Below are 25,741 nucleotides of genomic sequence, written 5' to 3'. Positions count from 1 at the left end.
GAGGGCCTTCTAGAGCTGATGCTCTAGAAGACATCCAGAGAGTGAGGGCCTTTTAGAGCTGATGCTCTAGAAGACAGCCAGAGTGAGGGGCTTTTAGAGCTGATGCTCTAGAAGACAGCCAGAGTGAGGGCCTTTTAGAGCTGATGCTCTAGAAGACAGCCAGAGAGTGAGGGCCTTTTAGAGCTGATCTATATTCCCTCTGGCTGTCTTCTAGAGCATTGGATCTAGATTCCCCTCACCCTGGCTGTCACAAGAAGACAGCCAGAGTGAGCCTCATAGCAATTAAGCTATAAGGCTAACGATGTATGGGTGTTATGAATGGCGTTGTGTTTGACCCACACTTGGTGTGTGTGTGTGTGTGTGTGTGCGTGCGGTTCAGATCGACCTGTACCTGTGCCTGGTGTGTGGGCGTGGCGACGAGGAGGAGCGCCTCCTTCTGTGTGACGGCTGTGACGACAGCTACCACACTTTCTGCCTGATCCCGCCCCTCCAGGACGTGCCGCGCGGCGACTGGCGCTGCCCCAAGTGTGTGGCCGAGGTATCGTACTCGCGCTTTACCCTTATTTCTGTTTTTCTGTTTGTATTTTTTTTTTACCATGTTTATTATGATTTGAAGGCACCAAACACCAGGACAAAGTACTTGTCTGTGTTCTGACTTAAGAAAGTTAAGTTAAACACTTTCACTTTTTTATAGTGTACATCCTGTACAGTGACAATGGTGACTGCGACGTTACTTGATTGTGATTGGTTAAAAGGATTTATCTGCCGGCCTGAGCTATCAGAAAAATTGACTGCAATGAATTCATAATCTTTTTCCATTTCAAACAAGTTCCACTCAATCCTACCAACTGCACCTCTCAGCAGTACTAGTTAAAGAGCCTCAGTGTAAGCTAATGTCTGTCTTTGCCCCCCTGAACTGTAGGAGTGCAGTAAGCCCAGGGAGGCGTTTGGGTTCGAGCAGGCGGTCAGGGAATACAGCCTGCAAAGCTTCGGCGAGATGGCCGACCACTTCAAGTCGGACTACTTCAACATGCCCGTTCATGTACGTACACGTGAGGTCCAGCGGGCTACGGACTAGCCAGGCGTCCGTTCAAGTGGTTTACTGTTGTAGTGCTAAACCACTCGGTCTAGTATTGTGGTGGCACTACTTTGTTTTAGTGGTGGGTGAGCTGGAATGGACATCTTTGTACTGCTACCTTCTCATTCTCGTCCCGATAAGATGGAGATAAGATGCTCTTTTATTACAAATGAATAGGAATGGACAGTTATACTAGAACCATTTCTCTTGTTCAGACTAGACTTTCTGTTAATGAATGGAGATGAACAGACTGTTATACTAGAACCATCTCTCTCGTTCAGACTAGATGTTTTGTTAATGAATGATGATGAGGAGACCATCTTTCTCTCCTTCCGACTAGATGTTCTGTTAATAAATGAAGATGAACAGACCGTTATGCTAGAAACTGCTCTGTCCTTTAGGCTAGATTTTCTGTTTATGAATGAAGATGAATAGACCGTTATCCTAAAACCGCCTCTCTCTTTTAGACAAGTCCTGTTTGTGAATGAAGACACTTGTCCCTCTCTCCCCCAGATGGTTCCCACAGAGCTGGTGGAGAAGGAGTTCTGGCGGCTGGTGAGCAGCATCGAGGAGGACGTGATCGTGGAGTACGGAGCGGACATCAGCTCCAAGGAGGTGGGCAGCGGCTTCCCCGTCCGCGACGGCAAGAGACGGCTGCTGGGAGACGAGGAGGTGAGGAGGACGCAGTGGCATCTTCAGATTCATGCATTCATGATTCATGTATTCATGATTCTGAACACTTTATCGCCTGTACGATGAGACCTGCATAAAGGAAGCAGGACAGAAACGTGCAAACAAGAAAATAAATGATAGCACCTTAAAGTAGAGATGTTCCGATACCATTTTATCCTTCCTGATGCCGATTCCTAAAAGTATCGGCCGATACCGAGTATATACTTTTTTTTGTTTCAGAACTAGATTATTTTTGATTTAGAGTCTATGATTATAGTAATACATTTGTGTCCTTGTAATTGAGCGTGAGCATCCTTGTTTTTCCGACTTCGTAGCTTCGTAGAACGCACGTAGGTCGGTGCGTTCGATGATGTCGGTGCGTCAGATGACGCGTATCCCATTCCGACTTTCCACCTCCGACCATTAACGAACGCAGCATAACATCGTATTGTTTGTGGTGTTCTATGCCTGTGTAATAAATGAGTCATGTGATGGTATCGGATCGGCGCATTGACTTGCGTACTCGCCGATTCCCGATACTGCATTTTAGGCATTATCGGAGGAATTTCCGACGATGGTAATGGTATCGAAACAACTCTACCTAAAAGCTGATCAGTGGCCTTCTGCAAGTTCCCTCTGTTAAGCTACAGCCAGGCTAAACTAAGGTATGGTCTGTTCTGTCAGGAGTACGCAAGCTCTGGCTGGAACCTGACCAACCTGCCGGTGCTGGAGCAGTCGGTGCTGACCCACATCAACGCCGACATCTCGGGCATGAAGGTGCCCTGGCTCTACGTGGGCATGTGCTTCTCCTCCTTCTGCTGGCACATCGAGGACCACTGGAGCTACTCCATCAACTTCCTGCACTGGTGAGCTCCCACGTGCCCACTCGTACGGTGCCAACATGCACGCTCTTAAAGGACAATACCGGTCATGAGAGCAAACTCTTCTGGCTTCCCTCAAACGTCCTTTACCGATATCCAGTTACTTTGTACCTTGTACTTTGTCAATTACTTGCCGAAGTTTGTTTACAAACTCTGCCATGACAAACATTGATTATAAAAGACGGAGGTGCTAGTTGCCGATGTTGACACACAAAAATGCTCAATGGGACAATGGGAGTGACGTGATGTGGTCTGATCACCCAGATATGTGTTGTTCTTTAAGGCTATAACATGCAGTCTTATACTTTTATCACCGTTTTGTCTTCAGGGTTTAATAAGACTGTGAGGGACAGTTTTCACTTTGAAAGCACCAAACTGGACGTTGTAATTTGAATGCTGATCCCCGTCTTCATCCTTTCTTGTCTCCCTCATGCTCTCTGCATCCATCTCCATGCTCCTCATCACCAACTCATCCTTCTCTTTTTCTCTCGTCTGTCTGTCTCTCTTTCTTTCTGTCTGTGTGTCTCTCTCTTTCTCTCTCTGTCTGTTTGTGTGTGTGTGTGTGACTCTCTCTCCCTTTCCTTCTCTCTCTCCAGGGGGGAGCCTAAGACGTGGTACGGGGTCCCTGCCTCAGCCGCTGAGCAGCTGGAGGCGGTGATGAAGAAGCTGGCCCCGGAGCTGTTCGACTCCCAGCCCGACCTCCTCCACCAGCTGGTGACCATCATGAACCCCAACGTGCTCATGGAGCACGGCGTTCCCGTACGTACCCCGGCCACCTGACGATAGGGCTGTCGCCACGTGGACGTTTAGCTGACATCATCGTTTCCCCCCCCCCCCCCATTCCATTTATCAAACGGTTCAATGGGTTAAAAACACGTTTCATTTGAACAAAGCATATAAAAGTTGTATCGGCATTCGGATCCATTCTTGGTCTGAGTCTGACTCGGTTATGGCAGGGGTTAAAGCAAAGGTCAAATGGGCAGGTGGCACACCATTTGCAGCATGCGGCTCAGGAGGTAGAGCGGGTTGGCTGGTAACTGGAAGGGTTGCTAGTTCGATCCCCGGCTCCTCCTAGCGTGAGAGTGTTGAGGGGTCCCTGAGCAAGACATCTCAGCCTAACTGCTCCCGACGAGCTGGATCTCGCCTTGCGTGGCTGACACCGCCGTCGGTGTGTGAATGTGAGCATGATTGGGTGGATGATAGGCAGCAGTGGCAAGCGCTTTGAGTGGCCCCTTGATATAAAAGCACTATATAAATGCAGTCCATTTACCATTTAGACCAGATGAGCCACAGAGCGTCGTGACGTGTAGTAGAATGGACAACAAACGTCAGCAGATGGGATTTAAGTTCTTGTTTTGTGTTCAGTATAATGGGTGGTAATGGATGGCACTGTAAAACAAAGCCAAGGCTTCGAGAAGTGCTGGCAGGTATTGTGCGGCTGTATTGCGGTGCTGGTGTGAGCACTCTCAGGGGAAACCTCGCGGTTTTCAAGGCAGGGAGGACTTTCAAATGGGCACGGAGCAAAATCAGTGGGGTTTTTTTGTGCAAACCACCCATTCACGTTAGTGCAATACATGAGTGGGTCGGAGTGGCTGCATCGCCAGAATGCAAAAGAATCCTGGAAGAGGCTTGATTATTATTATTAATATGTCTCTAAGAAGCAGGTAGGAGTTGGAGCATCTTGCTCAAGGATGCCAAAGTTAGATCAGGGCCGTAGACAGAGTTTAGAAATGAGTGGTCCAGAATTTATTCTTTTAATAGAGCTTGTTTTACTGCATTTCTGGACGAGGAAAAGTCATCCCAAAATGACACCTCCAAACACAACCCAAGCTATGCACTACACATAAACTAATCATCTTTAATTAAATCGATACAGAGGGACTTGTTTGCAAAAGTACTTTTATTAAAGTAGTATTCTATTTTAATAATGAGTGTGTGGGTTATGTTAACGTGTTAAACTCCTGATTTTACAGTTATATAGCGCTGATTTGTTATAGCTGACTAGCCCTATGGGTAGAATGTGGACTTTGTGTTTGGAACGCAGAACCTCTACGACGAGGGTCAATCGCCCTGGCCACTGGCCTATCCTGCCCTCGGAAGAATATGTTATATGTGCTTATGAATATCTAATATGTACTCTTTTTAACTGCTTATTATTGTTGTGGGCATGGCTATCTTTCCCTTCAGGTGTACAGGACCAATCAGTGCGCTGGAGAGTTTGTGGTGACCTTCCCCAGGGCCTATCACAGCGGCTTCAACCAGGGCTACAACTTTGCGGAGGCGGTCAACTTCTGCACGGCGGACTGGGTGAGCAGAGAGGGTTCATATCTAGTACGAGCTGACGAGATCACCCTGCGCACTCTCAGACAATCATAGAACAGCTGCAGTACCGAAGTTCACCAGAGGTGATGCTGTGGCGGTGGGTCTGAGTTTTAGTTTTTGGGTCCTCTGGGCTTATAGAAGTAAATCCTCGTGTGAAGACCCCGAATTTTGACTGAATAAGACCCAGCAATATACAATCAGAATTGTATTTGCATCGCAGTGGTGGAACGAGCTCCCTGCCGATCAATTCAGGACCCCAGAGTCGCTCACCAGCTTCCACAAAGGACTCAAGACTCACTTGTTCAGTGTTCATCTAGACTCCGCATAGCCTCCCCACACCCCTTTTGCACACTTATTGTATGTTGTACGTCCTGGCACTGGTACACACTAATTGTGCGTCCTTGCACTGAAAAATAGTACTTACCAGCTTGTAACATCTTATCCTAGCTATCTTTGTTATATACGGGAAATAGGTTAACCTAGCAATTGTAAATGCTTGGCACTTGGTTCTATGAACATCCTTACTGTACCCACAGCGATATATTGTTTCTCTTTCTTCTTACTAATGTACTTATTGCAAGTCGCAAGTGCAAGTCGCTGGATGAAAGCGACTTAAAAGTAGATGCCTGACTCTCTCCCCCCCCCCCCCCCCCCCCCCCCCGTGCAGCTTCCGATGGGCATGCAGTCTGTCGCCCACTACAGGCGACTCCACCGCTACTGCGTGTTCTCCCACGAGGAGCTGCTCTTCAAGATGGCCGCCGATGCCGAGGGGCTTGCGGTGGAGCTGGCGGCCGCCGTCTTCAAGGAGATGGGGGACATGATGGAGGAGGAGACACGCCTACGTCAGGCCGTGCAGGAGATGGTGAGGGGGTGGGGTTTTACAAGCCAGTCCCCAGGAGTTTAAACATAATCCAATGGCTGGGCCGGTCAGAGTTCAGACCCACTGAGAACTCTAGCTCACATGGTAGTTGGTAAATGGACTGCATTTACATGTATATAGTGCTTTTATCAAACCGCTTTACAATAGTGCCTAACATTCACCCATTCATGCACACATTCACACCCCAACAGCGGTGTCAACCATGCAAGGCAACAGCCAGCTCGTCGGGAGCAGTCAGGGTGAGATGTCTTGCTCAGGGAAACCCCGACATTCAGCTAGGAAGAGCCGGAGATCGAACTAGCAACCTTACGGTCATTACAAGACTAATCTTAATACCGCTAATGGGCAAGGAAAATCCAAATCCAGAGGGAAGAATTCTCGAGGGATGGTTAGATGGCGAAGGGGCACACATAAAACGAATGTTTCCGTACAACCACGTTGGATGACTCCCTGTTGTTTCTCTGCCTTGCCTACAGGGGGTGCTGTCGTCGGAGCAGGAGGTGTTTGAGCTGGTTCCCGATGATGAGCGGCAGTGCCAGAAGTGTAAGACCACCTGTTTCCTGTCTGCGCTGACCTGCCCCTGCAGCCCGGACCACCTTGTGTGTCTGCACCACGCGTCAGACCTCTGCAGCTGCCCAATGGGAAACAAGTGTCTTCGGTGAGACGAGTGCCCCGCCCCCTCCCTGCATGAACCAATCATCGCTTCCTCAATGCTCGACCAGCTTGTTCTTTGGCCTCATGTAGAACTCTTGCTCGGTCTCCTCAAGTGGAGCTCACAATGCTTTCCATGTAGAGCTCTCATTCTCTCTTCCCAATGGAGAGCTCTCTTTCGGTCTCCTCTGGTAGAGCTCCAATTCTGTCTCTTGGGGAGCTTTAGAGCTCTTCCTCATGTAGAGATCTCATTCTTTCGCCTGTAAAGCTCTAGTTTTCTCTTCATGTAGTACTTTCGTTCCCTTTTCATGTGAAGCTCTTGTTTTGTCTCCTCATGCAGGGCTCCCAATTTTTCCCTCCATTATAGCGATGTCTCATGTAGAGCGATGTCTCATGTAGAGCTCTGTCCCATGTAGAGCTCCGTCTCATGTAGAGCTCTGTCTCATGTAGAGCTCTGTCTCATGTAGAGCTCTGTCTCAAGTAGAGCTCTGTCTCATGTAGAGCTCTTAATCTGTCTGTTGTAGAACTCTGGTTTCCTCTTCACGTTATCCTCTGGTTCCGTCGTGATCTCGTTCTCTCCCTCTTGAAGAGCCGGTTCTGTCTCTCTATCGTCATGCGCTCACTCTATAGAGCACCCGTTCTGTGTTACAGGTACCGTTACGACGTGGAGGAGTTCCCCTCCATGCTCCACGGGGTTCGAACCCGCGCGCAGTCCTACGACACGTGGGCCAAGAGGGTCTCCGAGGCGCTGTCCGCGGACCAGAAGAACAAGAAAGGTGGGCCGAGAGTGTGTGGAGACCGCCGGCTTAGAGCTCGACACACGGTCAACGACATGTGTCTCACAACTGTGACCTTCAGCCCTGTGGACTCTAAAGGCGTTTTATTTAGGGCATGGCCTTCCTGTGTTAGGTCGGCCCCAGATCTGAATGTGTCTGGGTTTATTCAGAACTATCGCAGGTCAACAAAGGGTCACATTTGGACGGACAGAGGATCATTTTGGGGTCTGTACCTTGTTTTGTATTTGGAGGGGAGGGACCCAAAGATGGTCAGGGTCTCGTTCAGTGGCGGTCTTGCGGTGGTCCCTGAACCCTGACTGTGTTTGCGTCGCCCGCAGACCTGATTGAGCTGAAGGTGCTGCTGGAGGACGCGGAGGACAGGAAGTACCCGGAGAACTTCCTGTTTCGCCGGCTGCGCGACACGGTGAAGGAGGCGGACACCTGCTCCTCCGCCGCCGCCCTGCTGCTCAGCCGCAAGAGGACCAGGTGTGTGTGTGTGTGTGTGTGTGTGTGTGTGTGTGTGTGTGTGTGTGTGTGTGTACATTGTGTTCCTACAGCTGCGTGTGTGTGTGTGTATATTGTGTGTTAAGGTTGTGTGTGTGTGTGTTAACGGTATATATTCTCTTCTTATAGCAGCAGGCTGCGTGTGTGTATTTATTGTGTGTTAAGGTTGTGTGTGTGTATAGTGTGTGTTAACGGTATATATTCTCTTATAGCAGCAGGCTGCGTGTGTGTTAAGGTTGTGTGTGTATATAGTGTGTGTGAATGGTATATATTCTCTTCTTACAGCAGTAGGCTGCGTGTGTGTTAAGGTTGTGTGTGTATAGTGTGTGTTAACGGTATATATTCTCTTATAGCAGCAGGCTGCGTGTGTGTTAAGGTTGTGTGTGTGTGTTAACGGTATATATTCTCTTATAGCAGCAGGCTGCGTGTGTGTTAAGGTTGTGTGTGTATATAGTGTGTGTGAATGGTATATATTCTCTTCTTACAGCAGTAGGCTGCGTGTGTGTTAAGGTTGTGTGTGTATAGTGTGTGTTAACGGTATATGTCCTCTTCTAACAGCAGCAGGCTGCGTGTGTGTATATATTGTGTGTTAAGGTTGTGTGTTAACGGTATATATTCTCTTCTTACAGCAGCAGGCTGCGTGTGTGTATATATTGTGTGCTAAGGTTGTGTGTGTGTACACACTGTGCTCCTACAGCAGCAGGCTGCGTGTGGAGAGCCCTCGGAGCCGTACCAAGCTGACGGTGGAGGAGCTGAAGGCCTTCGCAGAGCAGCTCTTCATCCTGCCCTGCGTCATCAGCCAGGCGCCGCAGGTCCAGGTCAGCCCCTCCGCCTGTCTCACACACACTTCTACTACTGACACACACACACACACACACACACACACACACCCATGTGACCTCCCTAACCCTTGTTCCCTCGGTTCCCCGTCCCCCGTCCCCCGGCCAGGAGCTGCTGGAGAACGTGGAGGACTTCCACGAGCGGGCCCAGGTGGCTCTGTCGGACCAGCTCCCCGACTCCTCCAGGCTGCAGGCCCTGCTGGACCTGGGCAGCAGGCTGGACGTGGAGCTGCCCCAGCTGCCCCGCCTCAAGCAGGAGCTGCAGCAGGCGCGCTGGCTGGACGAGGTGAGCGACCGCCGCCGCCGCCACCGCCGCCGCCTCCTCCTCTAACTCTACGTTGAAGAGCCCCGTGGATGGCTCAGTTCAGAGTACTTTTCCGTTTAACCAGAGCTAGCCCTGTGCTAGCTAGACTAGAGTTTAACCAGACCTAGCCCTGTGCTAGCTAGACTAGAGTTTAACCAGACCTAGCCGTGTTGGCTATAGTCTAACCAGAACTAGCCCTGTCTTAGCTAGACTAGAGTCTAACCAGAACTAGCCCTGTGTTAGCTAGATTCTAACCAGAACTAGCCCTGTCTTAGCTAGACTAGAGTCTAACCAGAACTAGCCCTGTGTTAGCTAGAGTCTAACCAGAACTAGCCCTGTGTTAGCTAGACTAGAGTTTAACCAGTCCTAGGCCTGTGTTAGCTACAGTTAAACCAGTCCTAGGCCTGTGTTAGCTACAGTTTAACCAGTCCTAGCCCTGTGCTAGCTACAGTTTAACCAGTCCTAGCCCTGTGCCAGCTACAGTTTAACCAGTCCTAGCCCTGTGCTAGCTACAGTTTAACCAGTCCTAGCCCTGTGCCAGCTACAGTTTAACCAGTCCTAGCCCTGTGCTAGCTACAGTTTAACCAGTCCTAGCCCTGTGCCAGCTACAGTTTAACCAGACCTAGCCCTGTGCTAGCTACAGTTTAACCAGTCCTAGCCCTGTGCTAGCTACAGTTTAACCAGTCCTAGCCCTGTGCTAGCTACAGTTTAACCAGTCCTAGCCCTGTGCTAGCTACAGTTTAACCAGTCCTAGGCCTGTATAAGCTAGAGTCTAACCAGAGCCCCGGGCCCTAGGTGCGCCTGACCCTGTCGGAGCCCCAGCGGGTCACCCTGGAGGAGATGAAGCGTCTGATCGACTCGGGGGTGGGGCTAGCCCCCCACCACGCCGTGGAGAAGGCCATGGCGGAGCTCCAGGAGGTCCTCACCGTGTCCGAGAGATGGGAGGACAAGGCCCGCGCCTGCCTGCACGCCAGGTACTCACTCACTCACTGTATCACTCACTCACTCACTCACTCACTCACTCACTCACTCACTCACTCACTCACTATCATTCTATCCCTCACTCTATCACTCACTCTCGCTTATTCACTCTATCCCTCACTCACTATATCTCTCTATCACTATATCACTCACTCACTCTATCACTATCACTATACCACTCAATCAAACACAGAAGAAGGCAACACACTCGAGACACACACAAAGCCATAGTTTGTCCCTAGAGGTGTTCAGGCCCTAACCCCCCTGTCCCCCTTCCCCCACTGGCTCTCTCCCTGCCCACTTCCCCCCCTGGCTCTCCCCCTGCCCCCCTTTCTCCCTGGCTCTCTCCCTGGCTCCCTCCCTGGCTCTCTCCCTGCCCCCCTGGCTCCCTCCCTGGCTCTCTCCCTGCCCCCCTGGCTCTCTCCCTGCCCCCCTGTCTCCCTGGCTCTCTCCCTGCCCCCCTGGCTCTCTCCCTGCCCACTTCCCCCCCTGGCTCTCCCCCTGCCCCCTTCCCCCTCTCGTCCCCAGGCCTCGCCACAGCGTGCTGACCCTGGAGGGCATCGTGACGGAGGCCCGCAGCATCCCCGCCTACCTGCCCAACGTGCTGGCCCTGGCCGACGCCCTGCACAAGGCCAAGGACTGGACGGCCAAGGTGGAGTCCATCCAGGTACCTTCAGTGTTTCTAACCCCATTCAACGCCTTGAAGGCCTGTCATCGGGGCACCCCAACGAGTTAGTGGTAGGGATGGCCATGAGGCCTCCACCGACAGTATACCTCGATACTTAATTGTTCTATTACTTATAATTCCAAAACAAATCCTTATCATACCAATAATACAAGGCTATGTATCAAGCTAGCGCTACTACTGTAGTTTGTAGCCCAACCAGTTTGGGAAACACGGTTGTAGCTGTTTATAATTCGATTCAATCTAATGAGTGTTTAGCCCAACTACCATGATGGACCATCAAATGAGTCTCTCTCTCGCTCTCTCTCGCTCTCGCTCTCTCTCTCTCTCTCGCTCTCTCGCTCTCTCTCTCGCTCTCTCTCTCTCGCTCTCTCTCGCTCTCTCTCTCTCGCTCTCTCTCTCTCTCTCTCTCTCTCTCGCTCTCTCGCTCTCTCGCTCTCTCGCTCTCTCGCTCTCTCTCTCTCTCTCTCTCTCTCTCTCTCTCTCTCTCTTGCTCTCTCTCTCTCCAGAACGGGTCGAGCTACGCCTACCTGGAGCAGCTGGAGAGCCTGCTGGCCCGGGGCCGATCGATCCCCATCCGGCTGGACCCCTTCGTCCAGGTGGAGTCCCAGGTGGGCTCGGCCCGCGCCTGGCGGGAACGCACCGCCCGCACCTTCCTGAAGAAGAACTCCACCTACACTCTGCTGCAGGTGAGCACACCTGAGAGAGAGACGGAGAGAGAGAGATGAAGAGAAATGTCGATTAAAACAATTGACTCGCTTGATCTTTCTGCATGAAAATTCAGTTGACAATCAAGTGCTTTCACAAGCTAACTGAACAAATCGAATGAAAATGAGAGAGTGGATTTTAACCGAGGTTACACATACACAGGTAGACAACAGCAACACTACACATCTCCATTGTGATTGGACTGCATTTATACAGCGCTTTTCTAACCAGTGGCCGCTCAAAGCGCTTTACAATCATTGCCTGACATTCACCCATTCATGCACACATTCACACACCGACGGCGGTGGCAGCCATGCAAGGCGCCAGCCAGCTCGTCCGGAGCAGTCAGGGTGAGGCGTCTCGCTCGGGGACACCCCGACACTCCCGGGGATCGAACCAGACAACCCGCTCTACCTCCTGAGCTAAATGCCGCCCCTAGTTTAACGGCAACATATCAAATGATGGTTAGAAGGGTTGGTTTTGAACCACATCTACACACGAATAGACAACAGCAACAATCCCAATCCCCCCCCCCCCCCAGGTGCTCAGCCCGCGGGGGGACATCGGCGTCTACGGCAACAGCCGCAGCAAGAGGAGGCGCGTGAAGGAGCAAGAGAAGGAGCGCAGCGGCGGCGGGGGCTTCGACCGCGAGGCCCTCAGCGACCTGGACGAGAGCCTGGAGGAGGGGCGCGACCCGGCCTCGGTGGTGGCCCGCTTCAAGGCCAAGGAGCAGAAGGAGGTGGAGTCCATCCACGCCCTGCGCGCCGCCAACCTGGCAAAGATGGCGCTGGCGGAGCGCATCGAGGAGGTCAAGTTCTGCCTGTGCCGCAAGACGGCCAGCGGCTTCATGCTGCAGTGCGAGCTGTGCAAGGACTGGTTCCACGGCGCGTGCGTGCCTCTGCCCAAGGCGGGCACGCAGAAGAAGGTGGGCGCCGCCGGCTGGCACGGCAACGCCAAGGACTCCACCAAGTTCCTGTGCCCGCTGTGCCAGCGGTCACGGCGGCCGCGGCTGGAGACCATCCTGTCGCTGCTGGTGTCGCTGCAGAAGCTGCCCGTCCGCCTGCCCGAGGGGGAGGCCCTGCAGTGCCTGACGGAGAGGGCCATGGGCTGGCAGGTGAGGTCCCCCCCCCCTCCCCCCGGAGAGGGTGGTCCGCGCACGAAGGGTGACGCGATGCGACACTCTGTGTGCGTGTGCGCCTGTGTGTGTGTGTGTGTGTGTGTGTGTGCGTGCGAGTCTGGTTCTGTTTACTCACTGCCCTATAACGGCTGATTATGGTTCCACGCCACGAAACGCAATGAACCCGCAGACGCTTCGACGCAGTCGTGAACCTTTATGGTTCTGCGTCGGGTTTTAGTAAGTGGACCAATCACAGCCCTTGCTGCTGCGTCGCCTCGACGGAAGGTTACAATTTTTGGGAGGCTCACGCCAGGCCCTTGCGCTGGACGCAAGAGGGTCCGCAAGGGCGTAAGGGGTCCGTAACCCCCTTGCGTTGCGTGAACGAGGGACCATTATTTGCCCTTTTACCCTTTACTGTCCTTCATTTACGACTTGATTGATGCATCCATGGTTGGGTCACGCACGCTTTGCCGTGGCGCTGTCGCTCATTGGTAGGGACAAACTCAGTCCCACCTCTTGCACAAAATCCGTCTGACAGATTCCCATTGAAGGATAAGATCTCTCTCAGGGAAACGTCCCTTTGGCCTTGAAAGACAGCCTGGGACACCTCAATGGCCCTTATGTAACGTGTGATGGCATTTCAATGAAATTCTAATTTAAAGAAATACAAACATGGATGAATACCCTTTCTTTAACTCTGTGTGTGTGTGTGTGTGTGTGCGTGTGCACAGGACCGCGCCCGCCAGGCCCTGGCCACAGACGAGCTGTCGTCAGCGCTGGCCAAGCTGTCGGTGCTGAGCCAGCGGATGGTGGAGCAGGCAGCACGCGAGAAGACTGAGAAGATCATCACCGCCGAGCTGCAGAAGGCCGCCGCCAACCCCGACCTGCAGGTAACGCACACAAACGCAAACACACACACGTACACGTGAACATACACGTGCTTACGCACGCACATGCTCACGCACACAAGCATGCACTCACACACACAGAAACACACACGCTCACACAAAACCATAAACATTCACACGGGTAAACACACAACCCCTCAGTCACCTTCACCACCCCATGCACACCTGCACGATTCCCCGATGTCTTGATTAGTCCCACTGGACTAATAAAGGATGATCTTATCTTATTCTCCTTACTGCCCAATGAGGTGGTTCTTGTGTTTAAAGAGTGTTAAACCCGCGTCTGTCTGCAGGGCCACATCCAGACCTTCCACCAGGCGGGCTTCAGCCGCGTGCCGGCCGCGCGCCAGCCGCCGTTCGCCGACTACGACGACGAGGAGACGGACTCCGACGAGGACATCAGGGAGACCTACGGCTACGACATGAAGGTATGGAGGGCCAACCCTCGCTCCCCACGGCCAGGGGGACAGACGGAGAGACAGACGGATGGAGAGACAGACAGACGGACGGAGAGACAGACGGACGGAGAGACAGACGGACGGAGAGACAGACGGACGGAGAGACAGACGGACGGGGAGACAGACAGAAGGACGGGGAGACAGACGGACGGGGAGACAGACGGACGGAGAGACAGACAGACGGGGAGACAGACGGACGGAGAGACAGACAGACGGGGAGACAGACAGACGGGGAGACAGACAGACGGACGGAGAGACAGACGGACGGAGAGACAGACGGACGGGGAGACAGACAGACAGACGGACGGAGAGACACGCTGAGGGACAGACGGACGGAGAGACAGACTGAGGGACAGACAGACGGAGAGACAGACAGACAGACGGACGGAGAGACAGACAGACGGACGGAGAGACTGACTGACAGACAGACGGACGGAGAGACAGACTGAGAGACAGGCGGACGGACAGACAGACAGACAGACAGACGGGCGGAGATACAGACTGAGAGACAGACGGACGGAGAGACAGACGGACAGAGAGACAGACAGACAGACAGAGAGACAGACGGACGGAGAGACAGACAGACAGAGAGACAGACAAACACACACACACAGAAAGACACACACACACACAGAAAGACACACACTCACAATGGTTTCAACAGAATACAAACGCATTCTGCCGTTGGTCGTGAAGACCGAAGTTTAGAACCTCGTCTCGGCGCTATAGAAAAACATCATGGGAAATGCGTTTGCATGAGTTGAGAGTTGAGAGAGAGTACAGGTGGTTGGTGGTTGATGTGGTTGTCGCCCGGTCTCCCCAGGATCCGGGGGAGGTGAAGCCCTACCTGTTCTGTGACGAGGAGATCCCCGTCAAGTCTGAGGAGGTGGTCAGTCACATGTGGCCCGCGGCCACGCCCTCCTTCTGCGCCGAACACGCCTACTCCTCCGCCTCCAAGACATGCGTCCAGAGTAAGTCTGATTGGTCGATCTCGCTCGGTTGTCCCGCCTCCCCTCATTTGTCAAATATGCTCTCTCCTGCGGGAGGTAAATAGAATGAGATGCTAACTGGTGAGGGCAGTGAGGAGGTGTTCGCCCTCGTTTGTGATACCTTTCCAAACATTGCTTCTATTTTCAGAATAAGTATAAAGTTAACTTTGAGGTTTTTTCTCTCTCATTCCCCTTCTCCCTTTACATCCCTGATTCACTATGTTTCTCCCCCTTTCCATATCTGTCTGTCTCTATCTCTCTCTCTCTCCCATCTCTGTCTGTCTGTCTCTATCACTCTCTCCCTCCCCCCTCTCTGTCTGTCTGTCTGTACCTTTCTCTCTCTCCCATCTATGTCTGTCTGTACCTTTCTCTCTCTCTGTCTGGTTGTCTCTCCCTCCCCCCTCTCTGTCTGTCTGTCTGTACCTTTCTCTCTCTGTCTGTCTGGTTGTCTCTCTCCCTCCCCCTCTCTGTCTGTCTGTCTGTACCTTTCTCTCTCTGTCTGTCTGGCTGTCTCTCTCCCTCCCCCCTCTCTGTCTGTCTGTCTGTCTGTACCTTTCTCTCTCTGTCTGTCTGTCTCTATCTCTCTCCCTACCCCTCTCTGTCTGTCTGTCTGTCTGTACCTTTCTCTCGCTGTCTGTCTGTCTGTCTCTATCTCTCTCCCTCCCCCTCTCTGTCTGTCTGTACCTTTCTCTCTGTCTGTCTGTCTCCCTCCCCCCTCTCTGTCTGTCTGTCTGTACCTTTCTCTCTCTCTGTCTATCTCTCTCCCTCTCCCTCCCCCTCTCTGTCTGTCTGTACCTTTCTCTCTCTGTCTGTCTATCTCTCTCCCTCTCCCTCCCCCTCTCTGTCTGTCTGTACCTTTCTCTCTGTCTGTCTCCCTCCCCCCTCTCTGTCTGTCTGTCTACCTTTCTCTCTCTCTGTCTGTCTGGCTGTCTCTCCCCCTCCCCCCCTCTCTCTGTCTGTCTGGCTGTCTCTCCCCCTCCCCCCCTCTCTCTGTCTGTCTGGCTGTCTCTCCCCCTCCCCTCTCTCTGTCTGTACCTTTCTCTCTCTGTCTGTCTGTCTCTATCTCTCTCCCTCCCCCTCTCTGTCTGTCTGTACTTTTCTCTCTCTGTCTGGCTGTCTCTCCCCTTCCCCCTCTCTCTCTCTGTCTGTCTGGCTGTCTCTCCCCCCTCCCCCTCTCTCTCTCTCTCTCTCTGTCTGGCTGTCTCTCCCCCTCCCCCCTCTCTCTCTCTGTCTGGCTGTCTCTCCCCCCTCCCCCTCTCTCTGTCTGTCTGGCTGTCCCCCCCCTCCCTTCTCCCCCCCCTCCCCGCTGTAGGCGTGGCCACCCCCAGAAAGCAGCCCCGGAAGACGCCCCTGGTGCCGCGCAGCCTGGAGCCCCCGGTGCTGGAGCTGTCCCCCCAGGCCAAGGCCCAGCTGGAGGAGCTGATGATGGTGGGCGACCTGCTGGAGGTCTCCCTGGACGAGACGCTGCACATCTGGAGGATCCTGCAGGCCACGCACCCCCCCTCGGAGGAGCGCTTCCTCCAGGTGCTGGAGGTAATGACAGCCCCCCCCCCCGAACAGGCCGCCGGGGCGGGGGTCCTACAGAGGACGGGGGGCATGGGGGAGAACGCGCGAGCGGTAGCAGGCCGTGGACCGTGAGTTGGTGTCTTGCCGTTGCTCAGAACGCGGGCTGGTGTGTTTGGGAGCCTGCACGGTATTGCCTCAGCAATGCCGTTGTCCTCTCCGCCCGCTAAGCCAGACGCAGGGCCCGCCAACAGGGGCTTCTATTATCATGCATGCCATGTTCAGGGTTCACCTGGACTCTGCATAGCCTCCTCCCTTAACCCCCAACGCCCCTTCTCCTAAAAACAGCCCTCTTACGCACTTATTGCCTGTTGTACGTCTTGGCACTTAATGTGTGCACTTATTGTATGTCGTACGTCCTTGTACTTAAAAGCAGTACCTAGCATTGTGTAGCTTCTTAACCTAGCTATCTTTGTTGTGTACGGCGAAATGGGTTAAGCTAACGATTGTTAGCGCTTGGCACTCGGTTCTATGAACATCCTTACTGCACCGACAGCGATGTATTGTTTCGCTCTTCTTCTGACAAATGTACTTATTGTAAGTCGCTTTGGGTGAAAGCGTCTGCTAAACGCCCTGAATGTAAATATAAACGATGAGTGCTGTACCAGTTTGTGACCATAAGGGGGTGCTGTTTCCCACTGTGCGCCCCCCCCCTCAGCCCGGCGACTCGCTGCTGGACAAGCCGCTGAAGCTCAAGCTGAAGGAGTCGGAGCGGAAGCGGCGGCGGAAGCTGGAGCGCGCCGAGCAGCACCACATGCTGATGGCGGCCGTCACCACGGGCGACCTGCGCCACGCCAAGAGCAAGGAGCTGAAGAGGGCGGGGCTGGAGCTGGGGCTGGCCGGCAAGGCCAAGAAGAAGAAGCTGAAGGCGGGCGTGGAGAAGAGCCGCGAGCTGAAGCAGCTGGCCAAGCGGCTCGCCAAGGAGGAGAAGGAGCGCAAGAGGAAGGAGAAGGCGGCGGCCAAGGTGGAGGGCGTGAGGGAGGCGCCCGACAAGCGCAAGGAGAAGAAGATCCTGGACATCCCGTCCAAGTACGACTGGTCCGGCGCCGAGGACTCCAACGACGAGAACGCCGTGTGCGCCGCCAAGAACTGCCAGCGGCCCTGCAAGGACAAGGTGAGGACCCCACCCCCCACCACCACCACCACCACCAGGTCCACCTGCTGGGTGACCTGGTCTATGACCTGGGTGACCTGGTCTATGACCTGGTCTATGACCTGGTCTATGACCTGGGTGACCTGGTCTATGACCTGCTCTGCTGACCTTGTCCATGTATTAGTTGGACTAGGTAACCCACCACATGAACCACCAGGGGGACTAACACACATGTTAATCCACCTGCTGGTTCCTCTGTATTCTCAACTGGTCTCATCCAACCCAAATACTGGATCCCTGTCCAGATATTGGGAGCTAAATCGAATCAAAGTCCCATCTCTAGTTTGGAGAGCTCCCAGTTTAAGTGTAGTGCTGTGTGTTGCCAGCAGAGGGCAGTGTTTCAGTCGGCCACACAGTGTAACTACATGGCCTGTGGTCACACTGATTGGGTCGTAATCCAGTGTCGGGTTGCAACCCAGTGGGATTTTGTTTCCAAATCGCCAGCACATAGATTATTAGAGTTTGACCCTTTCTGACATTGCATTTGAACAGTTTGTTCTCATAGCATGGGCGTCTCTACTTTGCCGTGATCACTCTGTACGGCAACTAGTTTAATGTTTTATGAGACAACAGGAAATGAAGCGTGATCATTTATTTGCAGACTGATAGACACATTGAGGCAAGAAGACAAGCGTTGTTTGATAGTTCAATCGCAGGAGCCCTTTCCATAGAAGAAGAATTCTTCTACATCTACATAATCGTGTAGAATAGTAAGCGATACCAACAGTGCATCCAGTGGGAATCGAACGCTGAACCCTGGCAGTGTTCAATTCAATTTTATTTGTATAGCTCCTTAATTACAGCTACCGTCTCAAAGGCCCTAACAGGCCATATATGTGTGACACCACCCTGACCCTAGCCCCCCAGAGAGCAAGAAATACCTCCCTTAAATAGCAAGGAAGACATCTTGCGAAGGAACGCAGAGAGGGATGACCAGGGATGACCAGGAGTGACCAGGGATGAATGGGGGCCATAATTGACATCCATGCATAATACAAACATACGTACCAACATTTTAAATCGAGATGGGTTGCCGGCCGGTTAACCGTAAGGAGAATGCAGGCGTCCAGTCTCATCCCTCACTTAAACAGATGGAATAATGAATTAGAAGGTGTTAATACCGGTGTAAGCTGGTTCGGGTCTGCAGAGGTGGTGGGCGGGGGGGGGGGGGGGGCGGGGGTCGCCCTGCAGGGCTTGGTTGGGCCCTCTGGTCCGTGACTTCACCCGCCCAGTATCGGGTTAATGACCAACACCGCAGTAGGAACACCACGCGTCTTGTGAGAAATATCATGGAATGTTGCGGAGCGTCTCCCCGGGGTAACCGCACTGGAAAACCTTAAAGAGAGTTACACATCACGTATTAACCGGGCCCCGCCTCCCCAGCACAGGCTGCTCGCCAATCAGCCATCGAGTTAACCATTGGCCTGGCCGCCGCCTACTCCCGGCTCAGCCAATCACAGCAGAGGGCCACAGAGAGAGACCCAAAGACAATGAAGTGCAATGATTGTTGCAAACCAACCTGCCTGTCAGTGGTATTTCATATTTATATAATTATGGCACGTTAAGATTGACAGGTTGAAGTGCTAGCAAATGCGGGGCCACTTCAGCTTCTAGTCACAATCGTCAAGCGACTTCAGGACAAAGTTTGTGGAAACAGGCCCTTATTTGGCAAACAAAATGTAACAAATAAATACATACCATTAACATAAGACGGACGGTGGTACCCTTACAGAGAACTTTATTCATAACCACATTAGTCACAAAGCTATAACCATCATCTATGCTATGACCTCTCTGATTGGTTTAGGGGCTCTGCACACCACAGATCTGTTCTATCCCTTTCTACTCTAATACAAATAGCTCTTTCCCAAAGTTGGCTGAAAAAGACTACAAATCACAGTGACTAGACAGTCCTTGAGGTTGAATCTGACTGCGATTCGAACCCCACGACACAACATTATCATTAATGATTGTTTCCAGGTTTGTACATTCAGTAACTCAGTTCTTATTCTTAATCTGTGAATAAATAAGCAATGGAGCTAATGAACCCTTGATCGAAGCTTTATCGCACTCGAGACGCCAGTCGTGTTTCCAAGTCCTGCTCTGTGCTGATTGGTCAGACTCATCTTTGGACCCCGCCCCCCACCTGGCCATGATTTCTGTCAGACTAGGTTGCGCTGCATGGGGACGCAACAAATCACAATCATAATTGCTACGATGCTGTCAAACATGTTTTGCTAACTGAATCAAAATAAGTGAACCTCAAAAAGTATAAAGTGAAAGTGAAAGTGCTTCTGTTGAACTTGCCTTCCGGAAGTACAGTGAGACCCCTCAAAGATCCGGTCTGAAGGAGTGGACTGAGATGACGCAACTCTCCCTCTCCATGGCTCTGGGGGTTCTAGCTGTTCTTAACACTCTCCCTCCTCCTCCTGCTGCTCCTCCTCCTCCTCCTCCTGCCCCCGCCCTCAGGTTGACTGGGTGCAGTGCGACGGCGGCTGCGATGGCTGGTTCCACCAGGTGTGCGTGGGCGTGTCCTGCGAGATGGCGGAGAACGAGGACTACATCTGCGTCGACTGCACCTGCAAGGCCCATGTGGTCGTGTCGGCAGCGGGCGGCATCCTCGGGGGCGGGGCCACAGCGGCGGCGGCGGTGGTCCGGGTGGAGGCGTCGTCGTTGGCGACGGCGGTGGAGGAGAGCGTGGTGGTGCTGGTGACGTCGGCGTGCGGCGGCCTCCCGTCCGCCGTCCACACGCAGACGGTCGTGGCTAGCCTCCTCCCGGGGGCCGCCGCGGCGCTGCACGGCGGCCAGCCGGGGAGCTAACACTCTGAGTGACACACGGACCGGTTGGCTATGAGCTATTAGCTCGTAAGCTAACACCCAGAGGACAGCAGACCGGTTGGCTAGCTCGGGGGCTAACACCTGGAGGACCGCAGACCGATTGGCTAGCTCGGGAGCTAACACCCGGAGGACCGCAGACCGGTTGGCTAGCTCGGGAGCTAACACCCGGAGGACCGCAGACCGGTTGGCTAGCTCGGGAGCTAACACCCGGAGGACTGCAGACCGGTTGGCTAGCAAGGGAGCTAACACCCATGAACTATCACCCGGAGGACCGCAGACATAGCTCGCTAGCTGTCTTTTTTAGCTAATATTCTGAGGACTGTATAGTTGGACAGTACTCAGACACACACACACACACACACACACACACACACACACACACACACATTCTCTCTTACGTATGACACATGCAGACTGTACGGTCCATCCAATAATAACACAAACACTAAATGTAGCAAAAACCAGCCCTTCCAGCCCAAGGACGTGTTTGATGATGAGAGAGAGACTCTGAAAGCGAGAGAGGGAGGACTCACCACCTTCCTCCTGGGTGATGATGACGGTGATCATTTGAGCTCCGAGCTGCTCATAACTCCGAAGGGGGAAGTGATGTCATAAGCCAGTGGAGAGCAGAACCAATCATCGCCATCGATCGTCTGTCTGTGTTTATTCATCTCTCTGACCCCCTGTTACAGGTAACCAACTTCTCTCGTCTTCTTCAGTAAACATCACGGATTGTTTCTGGTTCTTCCTCTGAGCAGCTCTCTCCGCTCCTGGCGCCGTTTTAGACCCATAGATCTGCCATGGTGGACCGATCCATCCGCCATTTTGGATCCGTCTCCGCCCCATTCACCCTAAAGCAGTTAGGCTTGAACACGCCCGCTTCACTACTCGACAAACCGCTGTGACGTAGTGAATAATTTATAATGTACATATATGTTTATGGCAATTAATTGGATTGTGGCTTTTTTTTATTTACTACCTTTAATAAACTATTCCTATTCAAACAAGTTGGATTAGGAGTCTTTGGTCTTTCTTCGTGGGACCGATTTTGAGCATCTCCACTGTCTTTAGATCGTTGGTTCCCAACTTTATATACAAAATACTTTCCCACATCACACAAAACTGATTTCCGCCAAAAAAACAGTTGTAATAAAATAAATGCCCTGTCAATTCTGAACAGAATGACACATGATTTTCAGCCATGCGTGTTGTGTGAGTACCTTTACTGGCACATTGATATCCTATGAATTTGATGTCGGAACATGCAAAGAAACGCAAGGAATTAAAGTCACGAGAATCTCCTGAGTTTAACCTTTGTGTCGTGTTCGTTTCTCCCCCATTACATTGGTGCTCCCGGTCAAATTTGACCGGCCTGTTTTAACTGCCCTTACATTAACACAAAAACCATTGATAATCACCAAATTTTATTGAACTCCCTTTTAACCTCTAAACAATGTCTTAGATTACTGGTTTACATGAATAACTGCAGTGAATAGACACAGGAAGTGACAGAATAATCGAAACGGAGAACAAATTCACAGATCATTAGAACATCAACATGAACACATCGTGTGTGTGTGTGTGTGCGCACACACAGGAGTGGCATGCAATCAGGTCGCAGTGTGCCTTGCAAACGTAGGCATCACATTTGAAACATGTAAAACTTGTCTTATTGTCTCTAGGGGCACAGAGCTCGCATCTCTTCCGTTTCTGGCCTTGTTTTTATGCCCCCTCCCCAGGTGCCTCTTCCCCAGGTTCCTCTTCCCCAGGTGCCTCTTCCTCAGGTGCCTCTTCCTCAGGTGCCTCTTCCCCAGGTGCCTCTTCCCCAGGTGCCTCTTCCTCAGGTGCCTCTTCCCCAGGTGCCTCTTCCTCAGGTGCCTCTTCCCCAGGTTCCTCTTCCCCAGGTGCCTCTTCCTCAGGGGCCTCTTCCTCAGGGGCCTCTTCCTCAGGGGTTTCTACCTCAGGGGCCTCTTCCTCGCCATCTGTTGACTGTTCGGTCTCATGATGGTCTCGATCAAAATCAGGATCGTTGTCTTCTATTCCTGAGACATCCTCCTCTATTTCTGGTTCAACTTCAATCCCCTCTTCATCAGTTTGAAAAAAAAGGTCAAGAGCCTCTGACAGAAAATCGTCTGATCCGGCACCGACTCATTGTGTTCAGAGCAAAATAAGAGCAATGCACAAGCAAGCTATATATAGGGGATATCTGTGAGAAGATATCATACATTTTGTATCTAAAGTGTGGTTCACGTGAGGGGATGGGCACATAAGCCTGGGAAAGAGCCGGGTTCCCATAAGAAACACCTAATTGGTAACTTTGAAATGTGGAATAGGAGTTGTACGTTTAGTCTGGAAGGTGTGGTTCAAGTAGGGGGATAGGCAGTGGTCGAGTTGTAAAAAAAAGCCAGGGAGGATGGTGGATTTTAACTTTTAGGGACAGATCATTTGTGCTGATGAAAGCGCATATGGTGGGAGACCAACGGTGTGATTATTATTATTATTATTATTATTATATATTTTATCCCCAAAAACGCAGCTGATCGGACGCATCACACGATTCGGAGGCATGCATCACATTTAAGGATTTTAAAAACTGATTCTTATTCTATTTTTTCAAAAATGCATTCGGCAGAGAAGGGAGACTAGCGTTGCTCACGGGTTGGAATGAAAGGGAGAAAAGGGGACAGAGTTGTCTGCGGAAGCAATGTCTGAGATGCAGAGACAGCTTTGCGCTACCAGTGTCTGTCTCTACGGTGTGGAATGAGAGCTTGTTAAGGCACTATTTCGCAAGTACGCAGGCACGCTTGCGGCGCGCCTGCGTACTTGCGCAATAGCATACTGTCCGAGAATGCAGTATCGCTGTCAAATCTGTCCCTGGGAAAAGTAACGTTGCGCCGAATTGAAAAAGGAAACCGCTATAATGTAATAGCGGTAATATTTCCACATTAATTGATAACATAACGGGATGGGAAGGAGGGATGGCTGTTTCAGAAGGGGGATGATTTTGATCATTTTAATTCCAAAGGGGAATGCCATCCCCCCTCAACTCGAGTGCTGGGGATAGGCACATAAGCACAGGAAAGAGAGGACACCTAATTGTTCAGTCTGAAAGGGGTTCATGTGGGGTGGAGTGTGTGTGTTTGTGTGTGTGTGTGTGTGTGCGTGCGCGCGTGTGTGTGCGTGTATGTGTGTGCGTGTGCATGTAGGTGTGTGTGCGCGCAGGTTTGTGTGTGTGCGTGCGTGTGGTGGTGGTGGATTTGTGGTAGTGTACTATCTGATGGATGAACACAATCTAGGGTCACCCGTTCATTTCCAATGGCGGTCATTTTTGACCGGGAACACCACAGGTGTTACAAAGTTGACTAAACAACTCAAAATTCAATGAAAGTAGTGATCAGCAATTGTATATGTTCAAATGCCTAGTGTGGAGGACATCATAAGCCCTCGAGACAAATAAATGTAAAAAACTATATTTATGATTGATCGAAAAGGAAATCGGTCAGATTTGACCCGAACACGACAGGAAGGAAAGGGGTCACGACCCAAAAGGTTAGAAAACACTAGATCAGGGTTAGGAAGACAGAATATAACTAATTTAACCTAACTTTGTGTTCGGCGTGATTATTGCTTTTGAATAGTTCAACGGAATACCAACCATCTCATAATCCCATCATGTGACATGTTATTATGTAGCTGTCAGCTCATCTATTTCCCCCCTCGCAACCGCTTCAAACCGACCCCAACCGACGCAGGCCCCAGTGCATTGTGGGATTGTGCTGATGAAGTGAGACACAAGGTGGTGTGAGGATGACTGGGATTTTACCGAGCGTACTGTATCATTAACACCCGCTAACCGCTGTCGTAATCCTTCACTCATTGTCATTATTCGTCCTCTGTTGTGTGATGAGAACATGTTGCTTCGTGTTCAGGTGTGTTATGAGGGCAGGATTCCGGCGGACGGCGGTGGGAGGGGAGTATATTAGGAACACCAGGATTTCAACTAAGTGGTGCAGATCAGGGATGTCAGGAGATACAAAAATTAGACAAGGGATACATGATGATCTCAGACACACGCAAACAAACACATACGCATTCACACGTGCACACACATGCGTGCACACACACGCACACACACACACAAAAGTACACAGACGCCGCACGCTCAACCACGCACACATGCACACACACGTTCGCAAACAAACGTGTACAGACACAAGCTCGTGCATGCGTGCGCACAGACGCACACACACACCACAGTAGCTCAGCAGTGCACTAACCATCTAGGCCAGGCGTCTCCAAACGGCGGACCGCGGTCCGGGTCCGGACCAAATGACGTCCTATCCGGACCCATGACCAATTTAAATGAGATTTTTTTTTTTTGATTTTTTTTTTTTATGTTTTTTTTATATTTCACTATACAAAGCATGATTATGTTAATAAAGACATTTCTCACTGAAATACAAATTGAAAGGCAGAATATTACGTAGAACAGCATAAAAACAGCAAAAAGTAATGATCTTCACAGAGCGGAGATCATGCTCTCACCGAACTCCCCCCCTCCCTCCGTCTGTCACGGCATGTGCGTAATAGCGTCATTAAAAAAATAATAATCAAATTGTTTGTTTACCGTAAGAGCAATTTGGAATGAGAAAATGGCTTGCTCGAAAATTAGGAAAGTTGACCACGAAAACAGACATTTTAAAGATGAAGGGACTGACCAATACATGTTCATTCTCCCGCAAGGCAGTACTAAACCTTTGTTGTGTCTTTTATGTGTTGAAACCGTGGCGCTGATGAAAAGCGGGAATATTAAGCGGCATTACGAATCCAAACACAGATCCTTCCAGGAAAAGTATCCCCAGAAGTCAGAAGTAAGAGCGCGGAAAATATCCGAGCTGAGAGTTCAGTATGAGAGGTCTACGCGAGTCTTCACACAATCATTTACAGGCCAGCAACGTGCAAATGAATGCTCACTTAAGATTGCATGGATTTTGGGGCCACATAAAAAACTTTCAGTGACGCGACTGTTGTGAAGGAGTGCTTGAACGCCGCTGCCGAGACGTTACTTGAAATAAACAAAAAAAACAAAGGGATGAATTGTGTGAAAAAATAAAGCAAATCCCAATGTCAGCTGCAACCACAACCAGAAAATCCAAAATGTTATCCGATGATGCACTGTCACAGCTCGATGCGGCTCACTTCAGAGTGCCCCATGCATATCCTTAGCCATTGATGAGTCTTCAGATGTAACTGATAATGCCCAGCTTTTGGTTTATGTGCGATTTTTTCATCAAGACAAGAAAGAGATCAGTGAGGACCTGTTGGGTCTAACACCACTTGAGGCACACACAAGAAGAGAAGATATTTATGAGGCTATTAAGGAGATGCTGTCAAAGAGGGGGATTGATCTAAAAAAGGTTGTCTCAGTCACTAC

General features: G+C 51.4%; 1 protein-coding gene across 1 annotated transcript in view; it reads left to right on the top strand.

The window, feature by feature from the left end:
• kdm5a (lysine demethylase 5A) overlaps window positions 1-21,297 on the top strand; it is a 29,105-nt gene extending 7,808 nt beyond the window's left edge. Inside the window, exons 8-29 of the mRNA XM_079755683.1 lie at window positions 380-538; window positions 923-1,042; window positions 1,592-1,750; window positions 2,435-2,616; window positions 3,228-3,390; window positions 4,819-4,938; window positions 5,621-5,815; window positions 6,310-6,491; window positions 7,136-7,260; window positions 7,599-7,746; window positions 8,462-8,582; window positions 8,713-8,889; window positions 9,703-9,881; window positions 10,417-10,555; window positions 11,083-11,262; window positions 11,823-12,395; window positions 13,130-13,288; window positions 13,600-13,734; window positions 14,588-14,735; window positions 16,066-16,286; window positions 16,975-17,430; window positions 19,939-21,297. Of these exons, the coding sequence (XP_079611809.1) occupies window positions 380-538; window positions 923-1,042; window positions 1,592-1,750; window positions 2,435-2,616; window positions 3,228-3,390; window positions 4,819-4,938; window positions 5,621-5,815; window positions 6,310-6,491; window positions 7,136-7,260; window positions 7,599-7,746; window positions 8,462-8,582; window positions 8,713-8,889; window positions 9,703-9,881; window positions 10,417-10,555; window positions 11,083-11,262; window positions 11,823-12,395; window positions 13,130-13,288; window positions 13,600-13,734; window positions 14,588-14,735; window positions 16,066-16,286; window positions 16,975-17,430; window positions 19,939-20,289 (4,392 nt within the window). The 3' untranslated portion in view covers window positions 20,290-21,297. The remainder of the gene's footprint in view (window positions 1-379; window positions 539-922; window positions 1,043-1,591; window positions 1,751-2,434; window positions 2,617-3,227; window positions 3,391-4,818; window positions 4,939-5,620; window positions 5,816-6,309; window positions 6,492-7,135; window positions 7,261-7,598; window positions 7,747-8,461; window positions 8,583-8,712; window positions 8,890-9,702; window positions 9,882-10,416; window positions 10,556-11,082; window positions 11,263-11,822; window positions 12,396-13,129; window positions 13,289-13,599; window positions 13,735-14,587; window positions 14,736-16,065; window positions 16,287-16,974; window positions 17,431-19,938) is intronic.
• Window positions 21,298-25,741: the final 4,444 nt, after the last annotated feature.

This window comes from Pollachius pollachius (genome assembly GCF_949987615.1).
Source record: "Pollachius pollachius genome assembly, chromosome: 18".
Taxonomy (NCBI): Eukaryota; Metazoa; Chordata; class Actinopteri; order Gadiformes; family Gadidae; genus Pollachius; species Pollachius pollachius.
Note: the sequence above shows the minus strand (reverse complement) of the source record. Positions and strands in the feature narration are given on the sequence as shown.